At 41.6% G+C, this 26,938-nt stretch overlaps 1 protein-coding gene across 2 annotated transcripts; it reads left to right on the top strand.

Annotated features, from left to right (window-relative positions):
* The first annotated feature begins 1,387 nt into the window (after positions 1-1,387).
* Positions 1,388-26,938, top strand: myo1ca (myosin Ic, paralog a). 2 transcript variants are annotated; one of them, XM_036143277.1, is made up of 32 exons: positions 1,388-1,909; positions 7,726-7,881; positions 7,988-8,103; positions 9,669-9,867; positions 10,008-10,088; positions 10,222-10,401; positions 10,494-10,592; positions 11,510-11,623; positions 11,716-11,787; positions 11,868-11,987; positions 12,080-12,162; positions 13,171-13,276; positions 13,375-13,455; positions 13,580-13,671; positions 14,679-14,773; positions 14,880-14,926; positions 15,061-15,141; positions 15,318-15,423; positions 17,553-17,670; positions 17,756-17,869; positions 19,291-19,367; positions 21,532-21,600; positions 21,830-21,914; positions 22,003-22,162; positions 22,265-22,348; positions 23,551-23,644; positions 23,725-23,780; positions 24,642-24,777; positions 24,926-24,996; positions 25,084-25,181; positions 25,302-25,401; positions 25,543-26,938. In XM_036143277.1, exons 1-32 carry the CDS (start codon positions 1,892-1,894, stop codon positions 25,567-25,569), a joined length of 3,135 nt encoding a protein of 1,044 aa, XP_035999170.1. In that variant the 5' UTR covers positions 1,388-1,891; the 3' UTR covers positions 25,570-26,938. The 2 variants fall into 2 exon arrangements, with proteins under 2 accessions (XP_035999170.1, XP_035999171.1); XM_036143278.1 differs by lacking the exon at positions 1,388-1,909 and adding an exon at positions 6,860-6,957.

The raw sequence follows: 26,938 nt of genomic DNA, 5'->3' as shown, positions 1-26,938 counted from the left end.
TCCTGCTAAAAAGAAATGTTTTTAATCCATATTTTGTACCCAGGTGAAACGAAAAGGGGGAAAAAAATGTTTTTAAAATAGTTTTGCAAATAAATCCCTGTAAAATGCAGCATTTGTATAACAAAATCTGGTATCATTAAATCAAGTCGCACACAACCAGCTGTTTTTAGAAGTCGCTTGTAAAGTAGAATCCACCTGAATGTGATTCCAGTAAAAGGCCAGCTGTTCTGCGAAGACCTTAGAGGTTTGTTAGAATATATAAATGAATAAAAAGCACAGCAGGAACACAGCAGACAGGTTAGAACTAAAGTTGTGAAGAACTTTGATATCCCAGATCATCTCATGGCTGTCCACCTGAACTGACAGAGGAGCGGCAGAGACCCACAGCTAAAGTCAGCCAGAATCAGTCGACAGGACCGATATTAGCCGTGCACTCCTCAAATCTGGCTTTTTTTGGAGTCACAAAAGGAAAACACCTTTCTTCAAGGAAAGTCATTAACAATCACAATTGATTGATTTTCACAAGATGTGAAGGGACGCTGCAAAATGGTCAGATGAGACCAAAGATTTAACTTCTTGGCTAACGTCAAAAGAAGGCTAGGTCTGAGAGCCAAAGCATGGTGGTGGAAGCATCATGCTGTGGGGATGCGTTTCTTCAGCACGGTTAGGCAAAATTTGAAAACATCCACCATTTATAAAATTGTTTGCAATGCACACTAGCGAACATCCAGAGGAGTTTTCCCCCCACCCATTTTTTTATTGAAATAACTATTTTCAGTTCTTCTCTGCCTGTTGACAGTAAACGCGGCGGTAGAACTAAAGGACTCCGTCTCTTCGGACAGCATTACTCAGATTCCTCAGAGCTGGATATTTGATGATGCTGGCAGGGGACAGGAAGAGAGATTCGAGTAGAAAGTGAAGTGAGAAGAAAGACGAGAAACCAGAAGAGGGAGCTATCCTTCCACAGAGAGCATCTGGCCCTGATTGCACTCCCTCAAAAAAGGCCAAAGTGGGAAGGGGCATAACCAGAAAGGAATTTTTGTGATCCAAACACACGGCACAATTGCTAAATTTATACGTTCCAAAAGAAATATGATGGTCACCATGACATAATGTCTCCTCTGCAGGTTTAGATTTTTTTTATTATTTTTTTTTAAATGGTAACAAGTTGTTTTGTCACGAGGGGAAAGCCAGAAGGAGACGGGTGTTTTTTTTTTGCTCACAAACCGTTTCCATAACTCACAGTGGATGTGAATCTGTCTCAGCTTGCGGGAGAAAAAGGGAGGGATCCAACTAAACAGGGAGGGGAAAGGAGGGAGAAGAAGGAATGTAATGAGATCTCATCATATGATTTTCTGTTTCTTTTCACTACGTAAAAAAAAGAAAAAAAAAGAAAAGCTGAACGCTGATTACATCCTTGCAGCTCGGGGGATGTTAGTAACTTTTTCCAGAACCTCTCAGCTCTTTTTTATTTTTTTCAGCACCCAACAGCATACTTTCCTTGCCTTGCCCCCCCTTCTTTTTTCAGCATGACGTGTGAGAGGAGTTCCTGCCCTTGTCTCTGACAGTGAGGTTTTGAGTTGTAGCAGAGAGGGAACTCGTACAGTGGTGGTCATTTACTTTGACCTGGCGAGACTGATCGAAGGTTTAAGCGAGAAGGAGCCCAGAGCGTTCTGGCCTGAGTGTGTGCTTTGTCCTCACAGGGTGTGGGGGGGCAGAGGGACGAGGAGGAGGGAGAAAGCCGAGGAGACGAGGAGCGAGTGGACGAGTTGCCAAACTGTGCCGCCTGTGGGCAAAGGTGAATGAGAAGGAGCAGTTGAGGAGTGAGTTGGAGAGAGGAGGAGGAGGAGGAGCACCCGCCCGAGGGAAAGCACCGCTGTAACAGGACAGGATGAGGTACCAAGGCAGGGTAAGATGCTCTTTTCTTGCGTTTGCATGTCCACTGTCTCACGCAGATGTAAAATCAGCTGTTTTTTTGTTTTTTTTTAACTTGTTTGCACTCATATCATAAAGACCCGGATCACCATGGAGATAGCACAGAGAGAAAAACAAAGGAGAGCAATGACTCACTCTGAAATTTCCCTTTCCAGCCCTGTGATCCGGTCTGCATGTTGTGGGGGGGGATGTTGTTCGGGCTCCAACTAAAACTAAAGCTGGATAAATGTGAGATTTCTCCACCATTTGCAGCCTCCAGCATAGAGCGGTGTAGAGAAACAGCTGTGGCAGAGGACCAGCTCGCCCCAGGACACAGTGGTGGGGCCAGGCCTTATAAGGAATGCAATCCGTATGTAGTTGGCCCAGCGGAGCTCAGTCTCTGAGCCTGAAGCCAAGTCCTGTCACTGCAGCTGCACCTACAACCTTACAGTCTCCACCAAAGCCATCTGCTACTCAGAGTCAGGTCTTGCACTAAAGCACCCCAGCATTGTATGCTGAGGCGCGTTGTCCCTGCATGCCTGGAAAACAACAAAAAAAATGCAGGGATTAAACTGTCTTCTGTTTACATCTCCATCTCTGAGGATTAGAGATGGAGACCCTTGACTCTAGGGAGTTGGAAACGTCGGTGTTTTGATCCCTGAGCTGCCCAGTCATCACTTTTGCCGTGTAGCACGGTGTTCCTGCCATCCTGGGGAAAAGCGTTGCTCACCATGAAACTTCTCCTGTATCATTGGTTGAAGTTGTCGTTTGTTCGTGGGCAAAATAGTAAGTCGACCAACTTACTTAGAGGCGAGACGTGACTCATGGATGCTTCGCTGTCAGGGTGACACAGGACTCACGGTGAGAGTCATCTTTCCCTCTCTGGGCAAGCCGTTTTCCAGATGTCCCAAAAACTTCAGCCTTCATTGGAGAAAAAGACTTTACTCCAGCCCTCCGTAGTCCGATCTTTGGGTGTTGCTGTTTTTTTCTTTGTGACTTCGCCGCAACAGTTCTAGAAACCGGTCAACCATCCAAAAGTCAATGCCAACTGAACCTCTCTCCCTTTAAAGTTCTTGAAGTTTTGATAAACGGTTGATTGTGAAGCCCTTATGACACGGAGCTGTGACGACAGCACGTGTTTCCCTGGAGTTGGTCTTTGTTGACAACGGAAGAATGAATTCAGTCACAACTCACTTCTTAAGCAATTGGAATAACGGAGTCAAATCATCTGCCTTGTTAACATCAACCAAAGATCCTGGCTAGTCATTATGTGCCGAAAATAAGTCTTTGTGATTAAGTCAATTTGTATTAACGTTCAATAACTTTGCAGTTACCTGCCTTTCATCTGATCACTTTTTACAGCAACCTAGACTCAATGGAAATTGTCACCATAACAACCGTTTTGCATGGGTAAAAACAAGATTTCCATGAGTCGCTACACTTCTGGCCATGACTGTCGCTTTGGAGAAAGGCCTCTTACTGCTAAAAGTTGTTTGGGTTCAGTGATGCAATTCCTGGAACTGAGACAGAGAGTAAACTCATGACTAGAAATTAACAGGGCATTCAAGGCGGTGTTTTTGCTCTGTTTTGGAGTTGAATATCCTCTAGTGTGTAGCTTTACACTAAAGTATCCAAGCTGACTTTTTGTACACTGCATATAGACTGTCTGCCAAGCACCTACTGAAGAGGACTGTGCAACTCATTTCACTATACTGTATTTTGACCTAAAAGAGATATACGTTCTTGTGCGCTGTGAAAAATGATTTGGAGCAACGTGTCTTTCGTGTTTTCTTTTGACTTTGGGCTGTTTTTCTTCCACCTATTTTATGTTCAGTTCAGCACTGGAAGGTTTTTCTTGTATGTTCATCGATAAAACTCTGACCCACAACGCTGGTGAGAAGTTTGCACACAGCCATCATCAGCATGCATGTACTAGTTCTTGAATTTTAAAAACTAGAACTGAGCACACAAGTTTGATTTTGGTTTTTTTTTGGATCAATATCATACATAGCAGCTCAAATATACACCACCCACACACTTTTGTAGCCATGAAGAGGATGTGCCATAGCTCCGGATGATTGACTATTGTCTTCTTGATTGAACCGGTAGAGTTTATTTAAGTTGATTGGCTTCCCCAGGCCCAGCGTTTAACCACAGTCCATACCTTCATGGTATGGTTAGGTCACAGGGCCATTCACAGAGATTAATTATAAGCCAGTACTGTGCTTTCCAAAAATCAAGGTTTATCTGTGTTTAGATTTATTGTTCTGATGGAACATGCAACCATGTTCAGGTTTAAACCATGTAGTTGTTGTCTAGAAGTGAAGTTGAAGAATTCGGACGTAGTCCTCGTTCATTGTTCAGTCCACTCAGAGTAATGCACCGGTTCTGCTGGCAGTGAAACAGACCCGCATTATGATGCTACCGCCACCATGCTTTGACAGCACAGTGTTTTAAGGTTCATCGTGGTGGTTAAACAGCTCAGTCCTTTTCTTTTTTTTGGCCATCAGATTTTCCCAGGAGGCATTTGACTCATTGATGTGGACAACCACAAACTTCAATTGTGCTTTAAGCTGTAAATGTTGGAGCAGGAGCTCTTTCTTGGTGGCCATTTAAAATTTGCTTCACAATAGACATTTCCACAGATGTTCCAGCATCTTCAAACGTCTGATAGGGTTGTTCCTGAACATCGTGACCAATTACCTTACAGTGGTATGTAAAAGTGTTTGCTCCCTTCCTGATTTTCCTTTCTTTTTTTTTTTTTTACTTTGCATGGTTGTCCCTGTGTGAAAAGGTGATTGCTCCCTAAACTTAATAACTGGTTGGGCCACCCTTAGCAGGAACAACCACAATCAAGTGTTTGCTATAACTTTTACAGCTGTGGAGGAACATTGGCCCACTCATCTTTGCATAATTGTTGTATTTTGAGGGGTTTTGTGCACGAATGGCCATTTTAAAATCATGCTGCAGCCTTTCAATAGGATTCAGGTCAGGACTTTGACTAGGCCACTCCAAAATCTTCATTTTGCTTTTCTTTAGCCGTTCAGAGGTGGACTTGCTGGTGTGTTTTGGTTCATTGTCCTGCTGCAGAACCCAAGTTGGTTTCAGCTTGAGGTCCTGAACAGATGGCTGGACCTTCTCCTTCAGGGTGTTTAGACAGCAGAATCCATGGGTCCATTTATCACAGCAAGTCTTCCAGGTCCTGCAGCAGCAAAACAGCCCCATACTATCACACTACCACCAACATGTCGTACTGTAGCTACGATGTTCTTTTTCTGAAATGCGGTGTTACTTTAACACCAGATGTAACGGGACATACACCTTCCAAAAAGTTCAGCTTTTGTCTCGCCGGTCCATGGAATATTTTTCCAAAAGCCATCAGGATGTGTTCTGGTAACATTGAGATCTTTAATGTTCTTTTTACTCAGTAGTGGTTTTGGTGTCGGACCTCTACCATGCAGGCCATTTTTGCCCAGTCTCTGCAAGTGGCGCCTGCAGTTCTCTGGATGTAGTTGTGGGGACTCCTGGATGAGTTGTCGCTGCACTCTTGGGGTAATTTTGGTCGGCCTGCCTCTCCTGGGAATGTTCACCACTGTTCCATGTTTTCTCCGTTTGTGGATAATGACTCTCATTGAGGTTCACTGGAGTCCCAAAGCTTTAGAAACGGCTTTGTAACCCTTTCCAGACTGATGGATCCCAATGACTTTTTTTTTTTTTTTGCTACATTCGTTCCCAAAATTCTTTGGATCTCAGCATGTTGTCTAGCTTTGAGAATCTTTTGGTGTACTTAACTTTGTCAGGCAGGTCCCGTTTAAAGGATTTCTTGATTGAGAGCAGGTATGGCAGTAATCAGGCCTGGGTGTGGCTCGAGAAGGCGAACTCAGGTTTAATAAACCACAGTATGGGCAATCCCTTTTTCTACACAGGGCCATGCAGCGTTGGATTTTTCTTCCCATAATAATAAAAACCTTAATTTTTAAAACAGCATTTTGTTCTTACTTGTGTTGCCTTTGGTTAATTTTTAAATGTGTGACAAATTTGCAACAAAAAAAAAAGGATCTCAGGAAGGGGGCAAACACTTTTACACCGCTGTGTATCTAAGGGTGACCATTTGGAATCAAAGGAGAACAATTTAAACCCAACATTGATCACATATATAGATCCAAGCAAGTTTTGAATTGAATAGGTAGACCTAAAGTAATCTCGAATGGTCCTAACCTTAAGCATACTGTAACGATATGAACTATGCTTAAAGCTTGTAAGCCTATATGTAATATTTTGATTCTGTGTGGATTAGAGAAATGTTCTACTGTATGGTATGAATCCTTCTGGAACAAAAAAAAAGACTGAAAAACTTAAGGGATGAACCTCTGTGGTTTCTACTCATACGATCCTATATTTCTAAATGAGGGATAATCCACTGCAGCCTACCGGTAGACGAATTTGTGATTTTTTACATCACCACACCAGCATCACTTCCTCACATGGGTATCCCAACTGGAAACTCAAATTTAGGTTTTGTGGAAGTAAAGGTGGCATATACCCAGACGGTGATCTCAGCATTCCTTCCTTAGATATATCCTTTGGAAAAAACTCTGACTGGGAACTTCATTTACTATCTGTAGGAAGGCCACCTGCAAGTGGGAGAACAATACTCTTGAGGTAAAACCTAGAGGAGGGGCCGCAGTGGAAGTGTTTGCTGGCTTTCCTTCGCTCTTGGCTCTCTTCCACTGTTGTCCTCGTATGTTTTCTTTTTTCTATGGACCTTCCTGCACCAAGGGTCCAGAGATAATGACCTCTTAGCAGCATTAACAGGCCAAATGAGACCCTTGAGAGGTTGTTGCGCACAAGAAAAACAGAAGTCCTGTGGAAGTCCAGTGCCTTTGTTCTACTTTGTTTGTTTTTTTTTCTTTTCATGAATGTGAAACAGAACAGCTTCTCTCATGACCAAGCCTTCAGTACCAAACACTGTGTGCTCTTAGCTTGCTTGGGGTGTGGCGGAATAATTTCACTCTAAATCACATTTCTGGATTACTATCACCAGTAAGTATCTATAGATATCAATGCCTCTTTGTGTATGTGTGCTTGCATGTAAGAGCTAGTGTGACCACAGTCTTACTTAGGGGGGCAAAAAATGTGAATGTCTCTGTCATGTTCGCCACCCTGGTGCAGTTGATATGTACACATAATGTCTTAGTGGTGCTGATTAAATCTTGTCTGGGGACGTAGCCATGTGTCTACCGTACATACTTCTTAATGCACCGTCCCAGCTTCACATAACAGAAGATTTCATCCTCTGTGGTTCACATTGGGATTCTTCAAAATGTCTCTAGTGTCCCGTGTTGCCAAGGAGAGGTGGAAGTTTTACAACTTTGTGCCAGCAGAATGGTACGGGAAACGTATCCTTACAATAGCAATGGTGTCCCTGTATGACTCAATCCTACTTTCTAAAATGTTATTTGGCAAGTATCCTGATTCTGAGCACCAGATGTTAGTGTGGTCACAGCCGAAAAAGAGGCAGTAGGAGTCAGATAAAATGGGTCCCTCCGTGCTCTCTGCTGGCAATAAAGGGGTATTACTACATGTTTTGCTTATATGTATATAGTGAATATAGATAGATAGATAGATAGATAGATAGATAGATAGATAGATAGATAGATAGATAGATAGATAGATAGATAGATAGATAGATAGATAGATAGATAGATAGATAGATAGATAGATACAGAAATAAATAAATTACACTCTTGTTTTATTCAGCCAATTAATTCATTGGGTTTTTTTTTTTTCTTCTTCACACCGTGTGTGTAGGAGGTGGACGAAGGACGCGTGCGCCTGGTGATGGAGAGCGCCCTGACTGCCCGGGACAGGGTCGGGGTGCAGGACTTTGTCCTGCTGGAAAACTACAACAGCGAGGCCACCTTCATAGAGAACCTGCGGAGACGTTTCAGGGAAAATCTCATCTATGTATTTAGAACCACTCCTCTTCAAATGCTCTAAGAGAAAAGTACAAAAGTTGCTTCGAGTCGATTATTTGAACAGGAAGTCTCTTCCCTCCATGTTTTGCCCTCAGACGTATATCGGCTCGGTGCTGGTGTCGGTGAACCCGTACAAGGAGCTGGAGATTTACTCCAAGCAGCAGATGGAGCGTTACCGAGGGGTCAGCTTCTACGAAATATCTCCTCACATGTGAGTCACTGCATGCTCCTCATTCATTATTGAGGAACTGTGTTATCTTGAGAATATCACAAACTGAAAATTGTTCTCATAACTGATTATTTCTGACCCCTGACAAATCCAATACATCCAATTTAATTTACAATTGTGACTTTTCTGAATATTAATAATAACGTTATAAAAATTAGGGCAAGACTATTATTATTGAACGTTGCCATGATAATATAGCAACGCAATCAACCCACATTTTCCCCACCGTTTTCTTTCTTTCTTTCTTTTTTTCTTTCTTTCTTTCTTTCTTTCTTTCTTTCTTTCTTTCTTTCTTTCTTTCTTTCTTTCTTTCTTTCTTTCTTTCTTTCTTTCTTTCTTTCCTGCCATCATGATGTCCCCAACCCTCTTCTTGACCTTCAGTATTGAAGACACAAAGATTATTGACATTCAGAGTTTGAATGCATGACAATTGAAACATTAGGCCTATACTGCGTCCAAGCGCTCCTTTGCAAATGTGATAACACTGAAATTGCATAGACACCTGGGATTTGATATATTGTGCAGTTCCATAAAGTATCATACACCCGATTTGAAACTGGTATGTAACGAAAGACATCGTCTGATACCGAATCCCAGTGTAATAACTCATTTAAATCAATGCCATGTAGGAAAACTGCACACTACGCTCCATTAGTATGACATGGTCTCATTCTCCCTGAATGTCCTAACATTATGGCTAGTCTTTCAGCTGCTCTCTGCACATCTCTCCCAGGATAGGGTGTTTGAGCCATGTGATCTGATCAGAGCCCACAGTGCATGTCACATGACCTAAACAGAAGAAAAAAAAAACAGGAGCTGCCTCCCATTTTCACAATTATCATCAATGTAAAGAGGGAAAACGACTCTGATTGTTGTAAAAAGTCAGATTTGATAGATCAAAATCTACCAAAAATCAGAAAAAAACAACTTTCATGGTGCCTTCACAGCGATCCAGGTTACTAAAACTGTGGACAACATTACAAAGACAAATATCCTGGGTGTTGTCTTTCTGTATGCTAATGAGATGGAAGATGATCGATCCTTTTTAGTTTGGAGGATGTTCATATTTCCCCCCTTTATTTCTTTTTTGAAAATATCTAATACTTTTATTAGGACAGATTTGAACAAAAATCCTGTCAGTTTTCTTTTCATTCTTTTGGACACGTTACCAGTTGAATCTTATCCATGAATGAGCTTACATTTTTTTTCCTGAATTAAATATTTGACAAAAAAAAATCGTAATCTTGGAACATCGCTGAGACATAGCTATCAAATATTGCAAAGTCAGAGCATGTAGCCCAGGTTTAGAAGAATTTTAGCAAATCTTATCATATTAACACATTTATTAGTCCTCACCCCCTGCCATCGTTTTAACATTTAGAGATAAATACATAGATCTAATATTTTAACTTGTCACAGGTTTTCAAAAACGTTATCCTGGACAAATGTAGTTTTAAATACTGTAAAATGGTTTGTTTGAAAAAAGAAGCACTGTTTTTGGTTTAATTTTGTCATTAAAGCCTCTTTTCTAATATATTTTCCAAAAGCTATGCCATATCAGACAACACGTACCGGGCCATGCGCACAGAGAGGAGGGATCAGTGTATTCTCATATCAGGAGAGAGTGGAGCAGGGAAAACAGAGGCCTCCAAGAAGATCCTCCTCTACTACGCCGTCACCTGCCCCACCAAAGATCACATGGTGACCCTCGGTGACCGTCTCCTGCAGTCCAACCCTGTTCTGGAGGTGCGTGGATGTCATCTGCTTGGTTGCAACTTATTCTTCTTCTTTTAATGAGTTCTGTTGTTTGTGTTTTTAGTTTGCATTTTGAGCCGTGTCTAATGTTGCATCTTCAGATTTCCCTTTTTTTTTTTTTTTTTGCTCAGGCTTTCGGTAATGCCAAAACACTGAGAAATGACAACTCCAGCCGCTTTGGAAAATACATGGATATCCAGTTTGACTTCAAGGTATATTATGCTTTTGTTTTTTTGCCTGGCGTGGTCATATGTCTCAGATTTAAGGTTGGTTAAAGGGTTAACCCTTCAGCTAACATCTAACTACTGCTTTCCTCTCGCTGTGGTTTGTGCGTCTTTTCCCTAGGGTGCAACGATGGGTGGTCACATCCTGAATTACCTGCTAGAGAAATCTCGGGTGGTGCATCAGAACCAGGGGGAGAGAAACTTCCACATCTTCTATCAGCTTCTGGATGGAGGGGACGATGACCTGCTCAACACACTGAACCTAGAGAGGAACCCTCACAGCTACCGCTACCTGGTTAAAGTACTGCAGCTCAATAAATGACCTGTTGTCCAACAAAGGGTCGCGCAGCTGTATGCTCATGTTGGATTTTGCTTTCGAATTGTTTCCTTTAGGGAAACTGTCCCAGGGTGAGTTCCATCAATGACAAGAACAGCTGGAAAGTAGTGAGGAAGGCCCTGGAAGTGATCGGCTTCACTGAAGAAGAAGTGCAGGTAGTAAATACAGCACCGGCAATTTGCTTGCTTGTGTTGCCTGGTCCAGCATCAATAAAACAATTTTAAATAATTAATTTATGTTTATTTACATAGCTCCAGTTTATGGTGAAAGTAATCTCAATGCACTTTACAAGACAAATAGATTCAGCTCAGTCCAAATTCAAGTCAGTTCATTGCAGAACCTTCGTATGATATGGTGGGACACAGCTCCAGACACATGGAGCTCAGTTCCGTGGATCATTTATGGCCATTTGGTTAAAGGTTTTCCATCTAGGGAAGTCCTGCCAGTTGCATGGAGTTGTTGACTTTGCAGAAATACACCAATCCCTCATCCCGAGCAAGCATACGGCAACAGTCGTGAGGAACAACTCCCTTTTAACGAGAGGAAATCTCCGGCATAACCAGGCTCAGCGTGAGCGTCACCTGCTGTGGCCATTTGGAGGTTGAGAGCGCCGAAAAGAGACGACAAGAAAAACAAAGAGAGAACCCATAGGGGAGGCTGCAATAGATCATTTAACGAGGAAATGAGTGATTTCCACGGGAAAGAAAAACAAGAGGCAACACAAAGTTATTGCCAGCAACAGCTCAAGCAACGGTTTAGTCCAGAAAGGAGACACAGATAAACACAGAGCCATGAGTACCTTCTGTACCCGAGAAAAGAGAAAAAGTAGCTTCATCCAAGAGAAATGCACATCTAAACATAGAAGCACAGGGTCTGGAGCACTTTCTATGGGATAAAAACGTTAGCGATGATTAAAAATAATCATTTATTTCATCGGTGTTGGAACCAAACAACAGCTTGATTAATCTGAAAAAAACGGTGATCTCGGTCTTAATAAAGGAATTATTTATCTTTCTTTGAGCCTTTTAAAGTAGACAGGCCACTTTTTTTTCTGTCTTTCTGTTTGCCTCAGAAACTACTCAACATCATCGGCAGCGTTCTCCATCTCGGCAACACTCTCTTTGGGGAAGGGGAGGAGGGAGAAACTTTTATCACCACTGAGACCCAGCTATCAAATGTTGCAACGGTCAGAGCGGTCGGAATTTAAAATATGCCAAAAAAAAACAAAAAAAAATCAGCAGGGCTGGGGTTACATGAGCTGTTGTTGTTGTCTTGCAGCTGCTGGGTGTTGACGGCTCAGCCCTGAAGGAGGCACTCACTCACAAGAAACTCACAGCCAAAGGGGAAGAGGTGAGCGTCCTCTCCAGCACGCTCCCCAATGCCGCGGCCTGTCGAGCGTGCGCTGACCAGGTGTTCTTTGTGGATTGCAGATGATCAGCCCGCTGAATTTCGAACAGGCAGTGTCCGCCCGTGACGCTCTGGCCAAGGCGGTGTACGGGCGGACGTTCAACTGGCTGGTGGAGAAGATCAACCAGTCGCTCGCCCTAAAGGTGCAGGACCAGCAGCCCTCTTGGCAGGAGCTTGTCGTGTCGTAGGGCTGCTCCGGTGTTTTAACGGTGATGTGGGGTTTGCACATCTGCAGGCGGACATCTACCACAGCAGCCAAGGCGCCTCGGTCATAGGGCTTCTCGACATCTACGGCTTTGAGGTCCTGCAGCTCAACAGGTGCGGCTAACTCTTCGTTTTCCTGCAGTTTGGCACGCCCACTTATCGAGCGTCGTCCGCAAACAAGCGTCTCCGTGTCTGCATCACCATCCATGCACTCTAACTCTTCTTTTGGTTTTAGTTTTATTGAAAGGATCCCCATTAGCTACAGCTATGCTGCAGCTATTCTTCCTGGGGTGCTGAAAAAATACATACATTAAAAACAAAACAAAGAACACAGCAAATAATTGAAAGAAAAAGAAAATACACATATACAAATACATATATAACATATACACATATCAACGTGCATATGTACCCTCATGCGGGCATGAAATACGACAAATATAAAACACATTCCTGCTTTTATACATTCACAAATTGTTTATAGTAATTCTGTTCATGATCACAACACTAGAGGTTCTTGGAATGGGCAGCTTGTTTTACCAGGTCCAAAAACCAATGCTCTAAAGAGATCCTTTATATATAGATCATTACACCTTTGGAATAATCTACCTCACTACATCCGCTACACTGATAGTAAATTATCTTTTAAAAAGAATCTGAGACTCCATTTGATGCCCTGAAGTGTTTTTGTTTTATTGGCTGTTTTATTTTACTTGTTCTTGTTTTATTGGCTGTTTTATTTTACTTGTTCTTTTGTACTTCCTACAGTAATTTTTAAGAAATTACATTTTTGGAAATTTTTTATATTTGTAACTGTTTTTTACTGTATGTTTTTAATGTGGACCCCAGGAAGACTAGCTGTTTGCCATGGCAACAGCTAATGGGGATCCTTAATAAAATTACACTTACACTTGTAAACATACCTACACATATGCATACATATTCGCACACATATATGAATAAATATAAACATTCAGTTATATTATTTTGATAAAAACTGTTTTACATATAATTTAAATTTATTTACATTGTTAGCAAGCAAGATGTGTTTTGGCAGATTCTTCCATTCTTTCATGCCTCTAAACACAACAGTATTTTTTATGGCATTTGTTCTTGCTCCAGTTTTGAGCAGTTCTGCATCAACTACTGCAACGAGAAGCTTCAGCAGCTCTTTATCGAGCTCACCCTCAAGTCTGAGCAGGAGGAGTACGAGACAGAAGGAATCGCTGTGAGTCGTTTTTTTATTTTATTTCCAATTCCAATTGGACACGCTTGTTCGTGGTCACGGACACGTAGCAACATCACGTTGGTGTCCTTCCAATGCAGTGGGAGACGGTGCAGTACTTTGACAACAAGATCATCTGTGACCTGATCGAGGAGAAGCACCGAGGCATAATCTCCATTCTGGTGCGTATGACACCTGCTTTGTGCGCACGGCACGCCGTGGATGGAGACTCGCGGTTCTGTTTTCTTTCCAGCTGTCACCGGTTTCCATGCGGAGAAAAAAAAAAATGCCGTGACTGTCTTTCAGGATGAGGAGTGCCTGAGACCCGGAGAGACTTGTGATATTTCCTTTTTGGAGAAGCTGGAGGACACGGTGGGCGGCCATCCCCATTTTATCACGTAAGAGTCGTCCGAAACATAAGTACAGGTTCACGTCTACACCTACACCCGCAAAATATTTGGAGTGTCCCTTAGCAAGTTATACTACCCTACCACACACAGTGAACAAGCTTCTAGCGTAGTTCTGCCTGGATATTTGACCACTTGTCTGGGGAGAATTGGAACAACGCATTAAAAATGGTTGGTTTCCTGGCATGGAACCAACCTTTTAAGCAAAAGCCATGAGTTTTTTAAAACGGTTGAGTTTGAGACTTTGGAAAGCTCAATCCCAAAGCTTGTTTTGATGTCTGTTTGGGGTCATTGTGGTAAAAACTAATTCTGACCAGATGTCTGTAATGTGACCATAACCTCAGATCAACCATTTTTACATCCCATTCAGACTAAATGATTCCTGTTTTAGAAGTGAAAATATTTTTCTTATCTTCTCTTTCTTTAGTCTTTCTTTTTGTTGCAAGAGTTGCCTTTCCGTCTGCATTAATCCAAACACAACCCTTGTGACTGAGTCAGGCCAGCCGATGCCTTGAGATTTAATATTTACACATGATGTCATTTTCTTATGATGCCATCTGCTTTATGAAATGCACCAGTCCCTTCTGGAGTTAGTCACAACTGTGACATGATACTATCAGCCCCCCTTCCTCACACTTGATTTGGTGTCATCAGACCTGAGGGGGTTCCCCATTTTACCGCCAAATGTAGTCATTGTCATTACGGTCAAACACTTAAATTGAAGTTTCATCAGACCACAGGACTTAGCTGGGCATATTTAGTGTGTTTGTGTTGCATTTGGACTTTTTTATGTGGATTAAAACGGACAGCAAATTCAAACTTGTGCACCCACGTCCTGTTTTGAAAACCATTAAAGTTGATTGTTGCAAAGTCGTCTGACTCTGAAAAAAGCTCCTTAAAACCAGAAATGAATCAATTTGTGGCCGTTATAAACGTGAATGTGTTGAATTTAAAAGAACTGTAAGTTGTTCTGTCTATTTACGGGGCGCGTCTTTCAGGCACAAGTTGGCGAATGGAAAAACGCGCCGGGTAATGAGCAGGGAGGAGTTCCGACTGCTGCACTACGCAGGAGAGGTCAACTATAACGTCAATGGTAAGACAAAATATGACGTCTTTACTTTATTCCGGTGCTTCATGAAAGTCTGTTGTAATAATATGTTTATTATTATTTAACATTAAACTGTTTCTTTTTCCTCCAGGCTTCCTTGACAAGAACAACGACTTGCTCAACAGGAACCTAAAAGAGGTGATGGGAATGTGCTTTGCAGCACTTTTTAAAACGGCCCAGTCTCCTGCATTTCTCCTGTGAAGAGGAAGAGGAGGGTGTGTCTTCCTGTGTTGTTGACATGTGGTTTTGTGGGTTTTGTTTTTTTTTCTCAGGTCATGTGCCAGTCAGAAAACCAGATCCTAAGTCACTGCTTCCGCAGAGAGGAAGTGATCGACCAGAAACGTCCAGAGATGGTGTGATTTATTCCCTTGCGTCCCCCCCCCAACTCCTATTTGACCTTTTTTGAAGCTGCTTTAAATCAAACGTCGCTCCCCGGTCGCGGTGTTAAAGGCACCAGTGAGAGTTTTCTGTTCTTAATTTCTGTTCCTGGTAAGAACAACACCCGTAACGTTTGGTTGTTGTCCCGTAGGCTGCTTCCCAGTTTAAAAACAGCCTGATGAAGCTAATGGAGATCCTGATGTCTAAAGAACCATCCTACGTGCGCTGCATCAAACCGAATGACGCCAAGCAGCCAGGTACATTCGGATTTCTTGTACAATTCATTTGAAAATAGCTTGTTAGAAATTAGTTTGAAATGAGGCAAAATCTGAAGCGCATTATATCTAAAGAAAAAGAGAATTGGGTAGAATAGGGTTATGGATGATGGTACAGTGCCCCTTTTTTACTTTTGCCCCTGGCAAAGAGGTGTAAAGAGCCTTAAAAATATTAAATAATTTATTGCAGTAGTGTAATCTCACATGAAAGCATTAGAAACCTTCCCTTTGTTAAATTATATTTGTTTTTAAATATGCCACTTTAAGCACTCAGTTTTTCCTTCCTACTTCCTTCCTCCCATGCTATCCAGGAACTGTTAATTAGTCGCCTAATCAAGACTTAATCTCTTTGTGGCAAAAATATTTCTTTAAGCCCCTCACCACTGCGCTGGACGAGGACCCATATTTACACTATATTGATAGTGATGGCATTGTGGATGATGGCGAAGGGGATTAAAAAATCTCTGAAGCTAACTGTTAGGGAGCTGCAGCAACGCCATGGCATCTTGGGGTCACCATAACAACCGTTAGCATCTACATGTTAACTTTTATTGCTTGTTTTAAAATTGCTTGTTTTTTCTGTCTTAATTTGTTGTGTTTTATTTCTCTCTTTGTACGGTGGCCTGAATTATTATTATTATTAACTGGTTGTTTGGGGGTGATACCTGATTAAATGCATTTTCTGGTCCTACCAAAACAGAAGCACACATCTGGAGCTTGCTGTGCTCTGCTGGGACCTTAACTGGAACCATGTGCTTTGAATAGATTGTTGTTGTTTTTTTGACAACAAGGACTCTAGGTCGGTTTGGGATGGAACATGAATAATAATAATTTAAAAATATATATATTTCCCATTGTTAAGCATGGTGAAGGATCTGCAATGTTGTGGGCTGGATTCTCCATCGCATAAAAAAAACTCAACTAAAAATGGGTCCTCGTAAGATCTTTCAAGCAGGTTTGTGATACAAAATATGGAGGCAGTTCAACCCAAATACAAAATTCAATTAATATCAATTCAATTAAATTCAAAAATACCTTTTAGCTCCCAAAGTAAAATTAAATTCTGGTGCAACTCGTGTTATAGGGGTTTCTTCAACGAGTTGTTTTAGATATCTATTGCTGCAGACTGGAGATCAAAATCAGCCTTCTTCTCAGTCTCCAGACCTAAATCCTGCAGAAAACCCAATGCTCTAGAAATCCTGACTGCATCAATCTACTTAAACTAAGAGCTGGACTACATTTTTCAGCCTGAGATTGTGCTGCTGTGGTAAAACATACGGGCATTTAAAGCTCGTCACACATCTATTCCAGGGTTTCTGACAAATGTGGCTAGCAGTATAAAAAAAATCATCTAATTTCTATCATCAGAATCATATAGAGTCACAAAATACTGAAGCACATCAGGTGAAATCTTTCTTTAGACATATGTTATGCTTGTTTTCCAACAGCGAGCTGTTTCTTGAGGCCTTCCAGTGTCTATGACGTGCTTTAGTGAAAGTGCCACAGAGATGTGTGCCCCTCTGCCCCTCCACCAGTGACTCTGCCTCAGTTAGCATCAGTCCTCCAGCTTATCATTACCATGGCAACTTGCCATACCACGCTATATTTGGGCATAAATCTGACTTAGTGTTGTAAGAGTCACCATGATAGCTTATGTCTTTATAAGGTTAGGTCCTCTAAATAAACAGAATTTGTTGCTGAAAGCCAACTTCTCCTTTCTGAAAAGCTTGACTAAAGCTGACCTCATGCTGAGATAGCAACATAGCCAGACATCAGGCTGGATCTTACTAAACATTCGGACCGGTGCGGCCCTAAAAAAAAGTGATTGGCTTGTTTTTTATCAGCATGTCAATCATGTCACATTTTTTTTTACAGTACAGTCAAAACAGCATGTCTTCCGTAACAAAGCAAGAGGATTGTGTGATGATGATGTGCTGAGATAATGTGCTCCAAGATCTGAAAGTTAGAAAAAGGGAAGGGTTTGATGGGTTCGTCTTTAATTGGATGATAAGAATTCAACGTGAATCATTATATTTGAGGTTTTTATTCACGTTGATGACAACAATGTGGTTTACATGGCATGGTGTCTATTAAGTGAAAATGCTTTCCAGGACGTTTTGATGAAGTTCTGGTGAGACACCAGGTGAAGTACCTGGGTCTGATGGAGAACTTGAGAGTCCGGCGGGCTGGCTTTGCCTATCGCCGTCGCTTTGAAGCGTTCCTGCAGAGGTGAGACACCGTTCCCCTCCGACTGCTTTTGAGCCCGTTTGCCCTCTTTAGCTTATTTCTTATAATGACATGAAAATGCTTTTAGGTACAAGCCTCTGTGTCCTGAGACGTGGCCCAACTGGAACGGAAAGCTGGCTGATGGGGTTTCTGCGCTGGTAAACCACCTGGGCTACAAAGCAGAGGAGTACAAACTGGGCAGGTAACTAGAGGACATGGCTGCATGAGCTTTAGGAACACATTTGACAAGCACAACAGAAGACAACAGGTTTCATCAGTGGTGTGTAATGTGTATTCAAAAGCAGTTCTACCTCCTTCCTGGACTTGAGATTATTAGATATGCACAAAACTTAAATTTTGTCTGTATATCAGCGACTTAAAGAAACCTTAATTGCTCAATAAGCGTGAGCACATCCAGTCTGAGGATAATAAACAGCTAAATGAAGCTTGTAGTTTTATTATATGCAAATTATCCAGTCAGAATGGCTTTAATAAATAAGGGTTTGCAAAGAAAAAAAAAGAACCGATGAGCGTGAAGAATTTTAGAAATCAATAGTGATGACAATTGCATACTAATATTAGGACATGGGGAAAAATGTGGTATTTCATTCCTTTGACATGAAGAGCAATTATGGATCGCTCATGATTTTAACCCACAAGTTAGTCTTTGGAGAGCCCAGAAGACTGGCAGTTTCTGCAACATTCACACCATAACCTGTGGCACCAAAGCTCAAAGTTTACCAACTCATCTTCACAATGTCTGTGTAGAGTCGCTGCCAACTGGTTTATTGGTGACTCCATATAAACAGTGAAATAAACCAAGATTTGCACCCCTGAGTAAATGTAAAGTAGTCATCCGGCTTTAAAATGTAACTTCTGTTTGACCATGCAGTGACATGAGTCATGTCAGAAACTAATGCAGTCCTGGAAAATATCCACCAACATTTTAAAAATATATATATATACATCAAAGATAAACTCATCTGCATGTAAGGATATGTTTTTTGCAGAACCTGAAAAATTCCAACCAAATATCGCTGCTGAAAACAAAACTATTGGTTTCTGGGCGGGACTTATGGGCAGAAAGCAAGAAATGTTGATTGGCAGACAGCATGGTTATTTGCTTGAATTGTGTAATGATGAAAATTATGCTGCCTTGGAAAATTTCTGCCAGGAATGTTAGATTAGATTCTCGCCCCAATCAGTCTTTGGGTTGGTACCACAGATTAAACTGGAAAGAAAACAAGCTATAGGTGGAGTTGGACTGTTATTGAGGATGATGCTGGTTTAATTTTGAATACTGCTGTCATGCTAGTTTTTTATGTTTCTGCTCTAGGCCATGTCATTAGCACAATTTGTTTATTAATGAATGAAGATTACGACATTTCAAGTCCAGGTGCTAAACCAGCCTGTGGTCCAACAATATCTCCAACAACAACTGATGCATTGTAAAGTCAATGAATCCTTGAATCAAGTAAGGGAAATGTTGATTCAGCACTTTCCTGAGCCCTAAAAAGTTTCAGTGGAGCCCTGATGCGACACAGTTGTAAACATGAATCAAGGTTGTGAGTGTAGTTTATTTCCTAAAAAGCAACATATAACCCTGCTGTTTCTTGTCTGTAGATCGAAAATCTTCATCCGTTTCCCCAAAACTCTTTTCACTACTGAGGATGCGCTAGAGGCAAAAAAGCCAGAGATCGGTAAGTGACTATGTTTATCACATGTTAATATGACATTTATAAAATGGACCTGACATTAATAACTTTGTAAGGTACAGTCTGATTAGGGAGCCAGAAAGGTAATAGTTGTGAAAACTATACCTCTCACTTTCCTAATAAGCACATGTAATACTAGAGATCCACCAATTAAAGCTTTGTGGCTTATTTTCTATCTTTTTTGTATATCTTTAATGTGCCTATGCTGATTTTAAGCAGTTCTCATTTTTCTTCAAGAATGTCACCACTTTTACGTCTAGCCTTCATTCACTACTTATATTATGAGCAGTGACTGTGTCACACTGTGTGAGTGAGAAAGAGGGCAGTCACTGTTATAAAAGGTTTTAGTATTATAAAACAAAGCAAAACGCTTTAACTGTCTGTTGTTGTGTGCTTGGAATCCCTAGAACAATGTAGAACATTTGAATGTAATCTGTCCAGGTTCTGCGTAGACATTTTTACATTCAGTTTAGGTCATTATTTTTCAATCCGTTCAGTGTTCTCTATTCCCAATAACATTGTTTGAACAATTGCATCACAGTATTTGCTGCAGGGCTGCAAAAAGCAAGGGCGTGGACTTTTGACTTAAGAATTTCATGAATCTGCCATTTAAATTTTTTTGCCGTGATTCTCAAGGATGTCAAAGCTGCAAGTGGATAAGTCAAAACATTCGGTTGTTCATTACACCGTCCCCCAGCATGCTATAGAAATGGCCGAACGGGGTGCAGTGGGGGGCGGGGTGTGAAGTGCCTCCTTCGCATTTAAAGAGACAGCGCCAAAACGAGTTGCTCTCAGGCGCACCTCAGAACAAGAGTAAAAGAGGAGCTGTGGGGGAGCAATAATGAGGAATTCAGACCAAAAGCATTGCTGTTCCACTTTATATAGACCACAGCTGAGTGATTTCAACGTGAAAGGGAAAGCATTAATATGCATGCTATGTCCCTTTTAAACCTCTAAAACGACAAAACACTGCAACATTGCTGTAATATTGTGTGCTTTAAGTCTTGCTCCTCACCAACTTGCAGCCTCAATAAACTGCAGACATGTAATATGAAATACAGTTCCCTTTTAAAGATCTTCTTACATATTTATGCTTTTGTTAACTTGATCTTCAAACACCTCACTGATACTTGAAAAGAAATAACTTTGAATCTTCATCCCTTAGTAACAGCATCCACGTCGATGGGTGTCATGGACTAAATAACTGCACAATAAATTACATTTTACTGTAAAGTGACTGACAGCTATCTGCCTTTTTTGACTAGAACATTTAAATCCTATCAGATGTTAATACACTCCGATCTATTTAATACACTGTGCTATAACCTGTGCAATAATCCTGATAGAAATTACTTCTGCTGCTATCACCAAGTGAAAATATGTCAATACATACATACATACATACATACATACATACATACATACACATATATATATATATATATATATATATATATATATATATATATATATATATATATATATATATATATATATATATATAAAAACCCTGAATGTACATATGACATCATCTACCTACTCCGATTTCTTTTGTATTTTTATTCTTATTTTTTCTCATTTTCTTTTTGATCCACTGTATATATGAAGATACACTGTATATAACTTATGCACCTTGTCCTACTTTTGGCACCTTCTTCTGACTATTGACTATTGAGCCGACGGGACAAGTGAATTTCTCCAACGTGAGATCAATAAAGCCTATCTTATCTTATCTATTTGCACACTTTTTAGTTTCTCTGGCGGTGTTGTGTATTCCACTTGAACATTATGTCTTGATATGTGAATTCTGAGCCGGTGTCTCACCAAAACTTCATTATGGTAACAATCACAATAAAGATTTTTTTGAGTTTCATCTGAAGTCACTGGGACGTTCATGGATCCAAAAGGAGGCCAGTTTGTGAGTTTCCGACCAGCCGGTCAGGAGTCAGAGCAGATCAAACTGATTTCTCTGCCTGTCTCTGTTTTATACACACAAAAAAAACAACCTCACTACGCAGTGTGATGAACGTTAAGGTGAACTTCAGTGTGAATCAGTTCCTGTGCAGTGGTCACGGACGAACTTCACACAGTCATCATGAAATATCACATATCCATATCCATGGGACTTTTTCTTTCTGTTTTACTTCAGCTGTCACTCTGCAGAAGTCCTGGAGAGGCTACAGGGAAAGAGCCAAGTATCAGAGGATCAGACATGCAGGTATCTTCATACATACATCCTCCCTGAGCCAATTAGTTTTGTGTTTCTCAGGTGCAAACTCAGCATTTAGCTTTATTTATTTTTATAACTATTAATTTTTTATTTATTTATTAAGGACCTAAGCTGAGTTTCTGATCATATATGCTCTGCCTGTCCTTTTAGCGCTCCTCTTCTAGCAAAGACTAATCCCTGAGATGGCGCTAATGATTGCACGTATGTGTTTGCGTAGTTATCGTGATCCAGTCCGCATGGCGAGGGATGAAGGGACGCAGGAGGGCTAAAAGGCGCCGCGAGGCAGTTCAGTTGATACGAAGGTGCTGGACTAATGCCTCGCTTTACTCTGTGTCGGCCGCTTCAGTTTTTCTGTCCGTGCTAATTTCTTCAGAATGCCTCTCATTTCAGGTTCATCAAGGGCTTCATCTACCGCCATGAGGAGTACTGCGACGAGAATGACTATTTCCTGGATCACGTACGCTACTCCTTCCTGAAAGCTCTGAGGAAAAACCTGCCCAAGAGCGTTTTAGACAAGAGCTGGCCCACCCCTCCTGCATTGCTAGTCGAGGTATATAAGAAGAATCCGAACAGCAGGATATTTCTGCCGGCTAAAGCCGCCACACCAACATAAAAACAGAATGATCCCCTCTTATTTATTCATTGCCCACAGGCCTCAGATGATCTCCAAAGGCTTCACATGCGGAACATGGTCATCAAGTACTGCAGGAGGGTTCAACCTGAATGGAAGAAGCAGGTACATGTTACAGAAAGTCCCACAGCAAATTATTGGCACCCCTAGTAAAGTTTTAAAGAGAATAGATCGATTTTTTTTGTATTTTTTTTTTTTTTTTTTTGCGGTAGCATGAGCTCACACCGAAAATTGGAGGATAAGCCAACCATTAATTTGAGTAGATTTAGTAATTGAGGGAAATCCCTGTGCCACACTTGTTGGCCACCCCAAAGAATTTCCACAAAATAACTGCTGGTCAAGCATTTTTGTAACCCGTAGTTTACTAAGTTGGTCAGCGACCTGGTACTTATTAATTAGTAATCTGAGGCTTATTGTTGCCCCAGGCTATAAATATGACTTGAGAGAAAGGGCAATTTCTCCCAGCCACTGTTCAAAATGGGAAAGACAGGAAAAGATCCCACTCACTTTGGCCAGATGTGTTTTAGATATCACAAGGAAACAGCTACTGACACCCAGTCTGACTAATAATTGGAAAGTTAAAAAAAATTAAATGTGTCGAACAAGACTGGATCCAGATCCAAGTGGATTATGCCAAAGTTCAACTAAAAAAAAAAAAAAAAAAAAAACAGCTCAAAAAGCTCACTTATTAGAGATTAGCAGCAACCAGTTTCATTTCACAATCACCAAGTCTCCACATTAGCCTATTTCCACATGACATGCTGCTGTTTCAGAGGCATGCCAGGGCAAAACCCCTTTCTGTTCCTACCGTGAGAAACAACAGTGTGCTTTGGCCAGGCGAGTCCAGCATAAAACAAACATATCCAGTATGTCTCTGAATATACTCATGCTGATAGTTACAACGGAGGGTTTATGATGCTGTGGCATCTTCTATCCCAGAGATCCTAACTGAAGAGAACGGCGTCATAAACAATTAAAATAACCGCAAGATTTGAAATAGAAAAATTTGGTGTCTTCTGTCATAACATTGGAAATGGGTCTTCACTGGATCTTTCCATGGGCTATTGATTCAAAGCATGGCAAGATCAACGCAGAAATGGATCTCCAGACATAAAATCAACCTTCTTCCATTAACCAACCCGCCAAATTTAGATTGAGAACCTGTGGGGTGCGCTGAAGAGAGGAGCGCATAAACGAGGACCCGGGACATTTTACACATCCTTACCGGGAATGCCAGCAGTTACCCGTGCTCTTTCACTGTAAATATCAGGGTGTTTTACTTTGCTTGACTTTTGTGCTTCCTTCAGATGATGCAGAAGGTGGTAGCCAGCGAGATCTTCAAGGATCAGAAATACAGCTACCCCCACAGCGTTGGGAGGCTGTTTTTGGATTCCAGGCTCGGTAAACCTTTCGTCCTCCCCCCGTGTCCCGCGCCGTGTCAGAAACATAACACTCACCGGGCTCTTTCTGTTGCTCCCCAGAACGAGCGCAAATCAGCCTCAAAGTCCTCCAGACTCTCGGGAGTGAGAAAGTGCAGGTAGGGCTAAGGACAGATAACCTGACAACAGCCAGATGCATGTCTCGCTCTGCCTAGCTCCACTCACATAAATCTGGGACACCGCCATAGGAATTGCCTTTTTTGAAGGCTGGGCCTTATCAAAACTTCTTGCATATGATTGGATAAGCCACTTGTCTGTCATCTTTATCGACGTGCTATTTCAACCACTCACACCGAAGCTAACCCGTGACGCTGATGAGAGCGACGCAGGAAAAAACAAAACTTTATTTTTTTTATGTGTTTGCAGCTCTAGTGGCGTTTTATTGACAGTGAGCTGACAGGAAGAGGGGGGAAGACAGGCGGCAAAGCGCCGCGGGTCGGAGTCGATCCCGGGCCGACCGCGTCGAGGACTAAAGGCCTCCTAATATGGTTCATGCTAACTGCTCCTCCACGGACGCACCCCGGAAAACAAAACTTGCCAAATCCGGTCGGGAGAAGGGCGAAAACATGGTTTCCACCAACAAAAGCCTTCAGAGCCGTTCTCTGATGTTCTTTTAATGAAACAATATCAGGTAGATTGGACAACACGGAAGGAATAGCAGCATCAATGTTAACGTTTGCTTCCTCGACGAGCCGCCATTGCTATCTGAATCAAAACAGTCTCACGTCATGGTCGCGTCTCCACTACGTCACATCTATGAAACTCCAGCCCTGCGTCCTGATTGGCCAGACCATAAATTTGGTTGGAGAAATCACTCTCTACCGGCGGTGTCCCAGATGGATGTGAGTGAGGCTAGGCGGAGCGAGACATGCATCTGGCTGTTGTCAGGTAAAAGGACAGAGAGGATGGTAGACAAATGCTCCCCGGCAGACACAACTTCTGCTCTTTGTTCTCCTCAGTATGGAGTGTCCGTCATAAAGTACGACAGGAGGGGCTTCAAGCCTCGCCCCCGTCAGCTGCTGCTCACCAACACCTTCGCCGTGCTGGTGGACAGGACCAAGATCAAACAGAGGATGGACTACGCCGCTCTGAGAGGTGAAAACCAGCTGCAGCTTTCAGAGCTTTTAGATCCTTTTTTTCATTGCCACCCTCGCGGCTGTTAAGGGGTGATTAAAGTCCAAGGAAATTAAATTTGTTCTGTTGTTGAGTTCATTTTGGGTTGTTGTTGTTTTTTTTAAATCAGGGATCTCTGTGAGCTCTCTCTGTGACGGGATGGTTGTCCTGCACATGCCATGCGAGGACAACAAGCAGAAGGTAGAGCAGGACACGCGACGTGGTCTCTGTTTATGTGCAGCAACAGAGCCGCCGCTCTAACCCCCGGCTGTGCCTCCCCCCCCTCAGGGTGACGCCGTGCTGCACTGCAGCCATGTGATTGAGCTGGTGACCAAACTGGCCACGATGGCCAGCAAGGCCAACTACGTCAACGTCAGCCCCGGCAGGTGAGCCTCTGTTACCGACTCCTCTGGGTGGCTGAACTTTGCGAGCTTAACTCACAGCCGCCCTCCTTAACTCCTCCTCTCCTCCCGGTGTGCTTTGCCTTGGTGGGACGCGGGTCTCAGCATTCGGTTTGCTGTGTCCCGAACCAAGGAGGGGATAATCGATTTCATCAGGGGTCCGGAGCTGAAAGTGGCCAAGGGCAAAAGAGGACATCTGCTGGTGGTGAGTCACCGACTGTTCTCTCGTCATGTGGCGAAGCTTTGTGGGAGGGGGTTGGTGTTTTTTTATGAGCAATAAAAAAAAAAAAAAAAAAAAAAAAAAAACATCCAGCTGACTGTGTTGAAACTTTGTTTTCCTCTTCAGACTGCCCCTCCGTGTAACGCCTCGTGAAGATCAAGAAAGCAGCGAGACGACAGCCGGCGTGAAGCTTCCTGTTCATCACCCGAGAGCTCTTTCACTGTTTTTAAATAATCTGCACCTCTTTTATCAGCTCTAGCTCAACGTCAAAGATACTTACACTGCTGTAGCACCGTTTCTCATCTTGCCATGTACAGGTGGATCTCAGTAAATTAGAATACCACACAAAAAAATGTAAATTGAAGAAGTGAAGACTAATATTGATTGACACAACCGTCAATCATCATTTAGGGTGATTTGGATGAGTATTGCGTATAGCTTATGAAAACCTAAAGTTTAGTTCCTCAGAAGATTACACTATTAAAGACAGTGAGGACTTTTTACACAGAAAGTCCAGCAAACATGATTTAAAACACTCCACAAAAAATGGTGAGCCACAAAAGGTCATTTCAAAGGAATATGGATGTTTCCTAAGGACGCTTGTCCAATCAATGGAAGGTTTAGTGGAAGGAAAAAGTGACAGAAAAAGGCAGCATTTGGGGGAGGTCCAAAAGCCGTGCGCTGAAACTGGAGCCGGTGCTTCAAGAGCCACCAAACAAAGACAAACAGAAATGTTTTGATGAAATGAATTGTGAAACCTTTGTTTTTTTTTAAAATAATTTAAACAAGAAAAATACAATTGCTCTGTTTTTAGACTACCTTAGACAAAAAAGTGGATACAATTTTAAAGTTGTCAAAAAGATCATTTAAAAAAAGCTGATCTGAAACTGTGTTTAACGAATATCTAATCAGTGCAAAATAACCAAAAGTGCAGATTAAACTTCCCTTGATCCAAATGCTAGCAGAACTTTGACATTTACATTGTTTATTTTTTTATATATATATAAATTCACTAAAGGTTTCACAAATCATGAAACGTGTTTGTTTTTTTAAATTGTGAACTCTATAGGATAATTCAATCCATAAGTGAGATGTCTTACAACGTGTATTTTTAAGGAGGACTATTTAAATGAAGGGAAAAGGAATTAAAGTCTTATTTTTGTGTTTGAACACAACGAATAAATGTTTCACAAATCACAAACTGTGTGACAGAGAAGCTGTAAGTAGTCTAGAAGGATTAAATGTGAAGACCCTGAATCTGAGCTGTGGTATCAAGCGGGAACCTCTTTAATGGGCTCTAAATTAGGCACAGGGCTAGTATGAGAATTTTGAAATGTAATCGTGAGTATTAAAAAAAATCATATTATCACAGTATTAACACAGAGTTGTAAAACTAAAACGTGTAATATGAGCTTAATTGTTTTTGTTTGTCAAAAAGAAAAGCAAAAATTATTTGTACTATGGCTAAAGTAATATGAAAGGATTTTTTTGCCATTCTAATAAAGCTACATGTACCAATTTA

This window comes from Fundulus heteroclitus, chromosome 11 (assembly GCF_011125445.2).
Source record: "Fundulus heteroclitus isolate FHET01 chromosome 11, MU-UCD_Fhet_4.1, whole genome shotgun sequence".
In the NCBI taxonomy this organism is placed as follows: domain Eukaryota; kingdom Metazoa; phylum Chordata; class Actinopteri; order Cyprinodontiformes; family Fundulidae; genus Fundulus; species Fundulus heteroclitus.
Note: the sequence above shows the minus strand (reverse complement) of the source record. Positions and strands in the feature narration are given on the sequence as shown.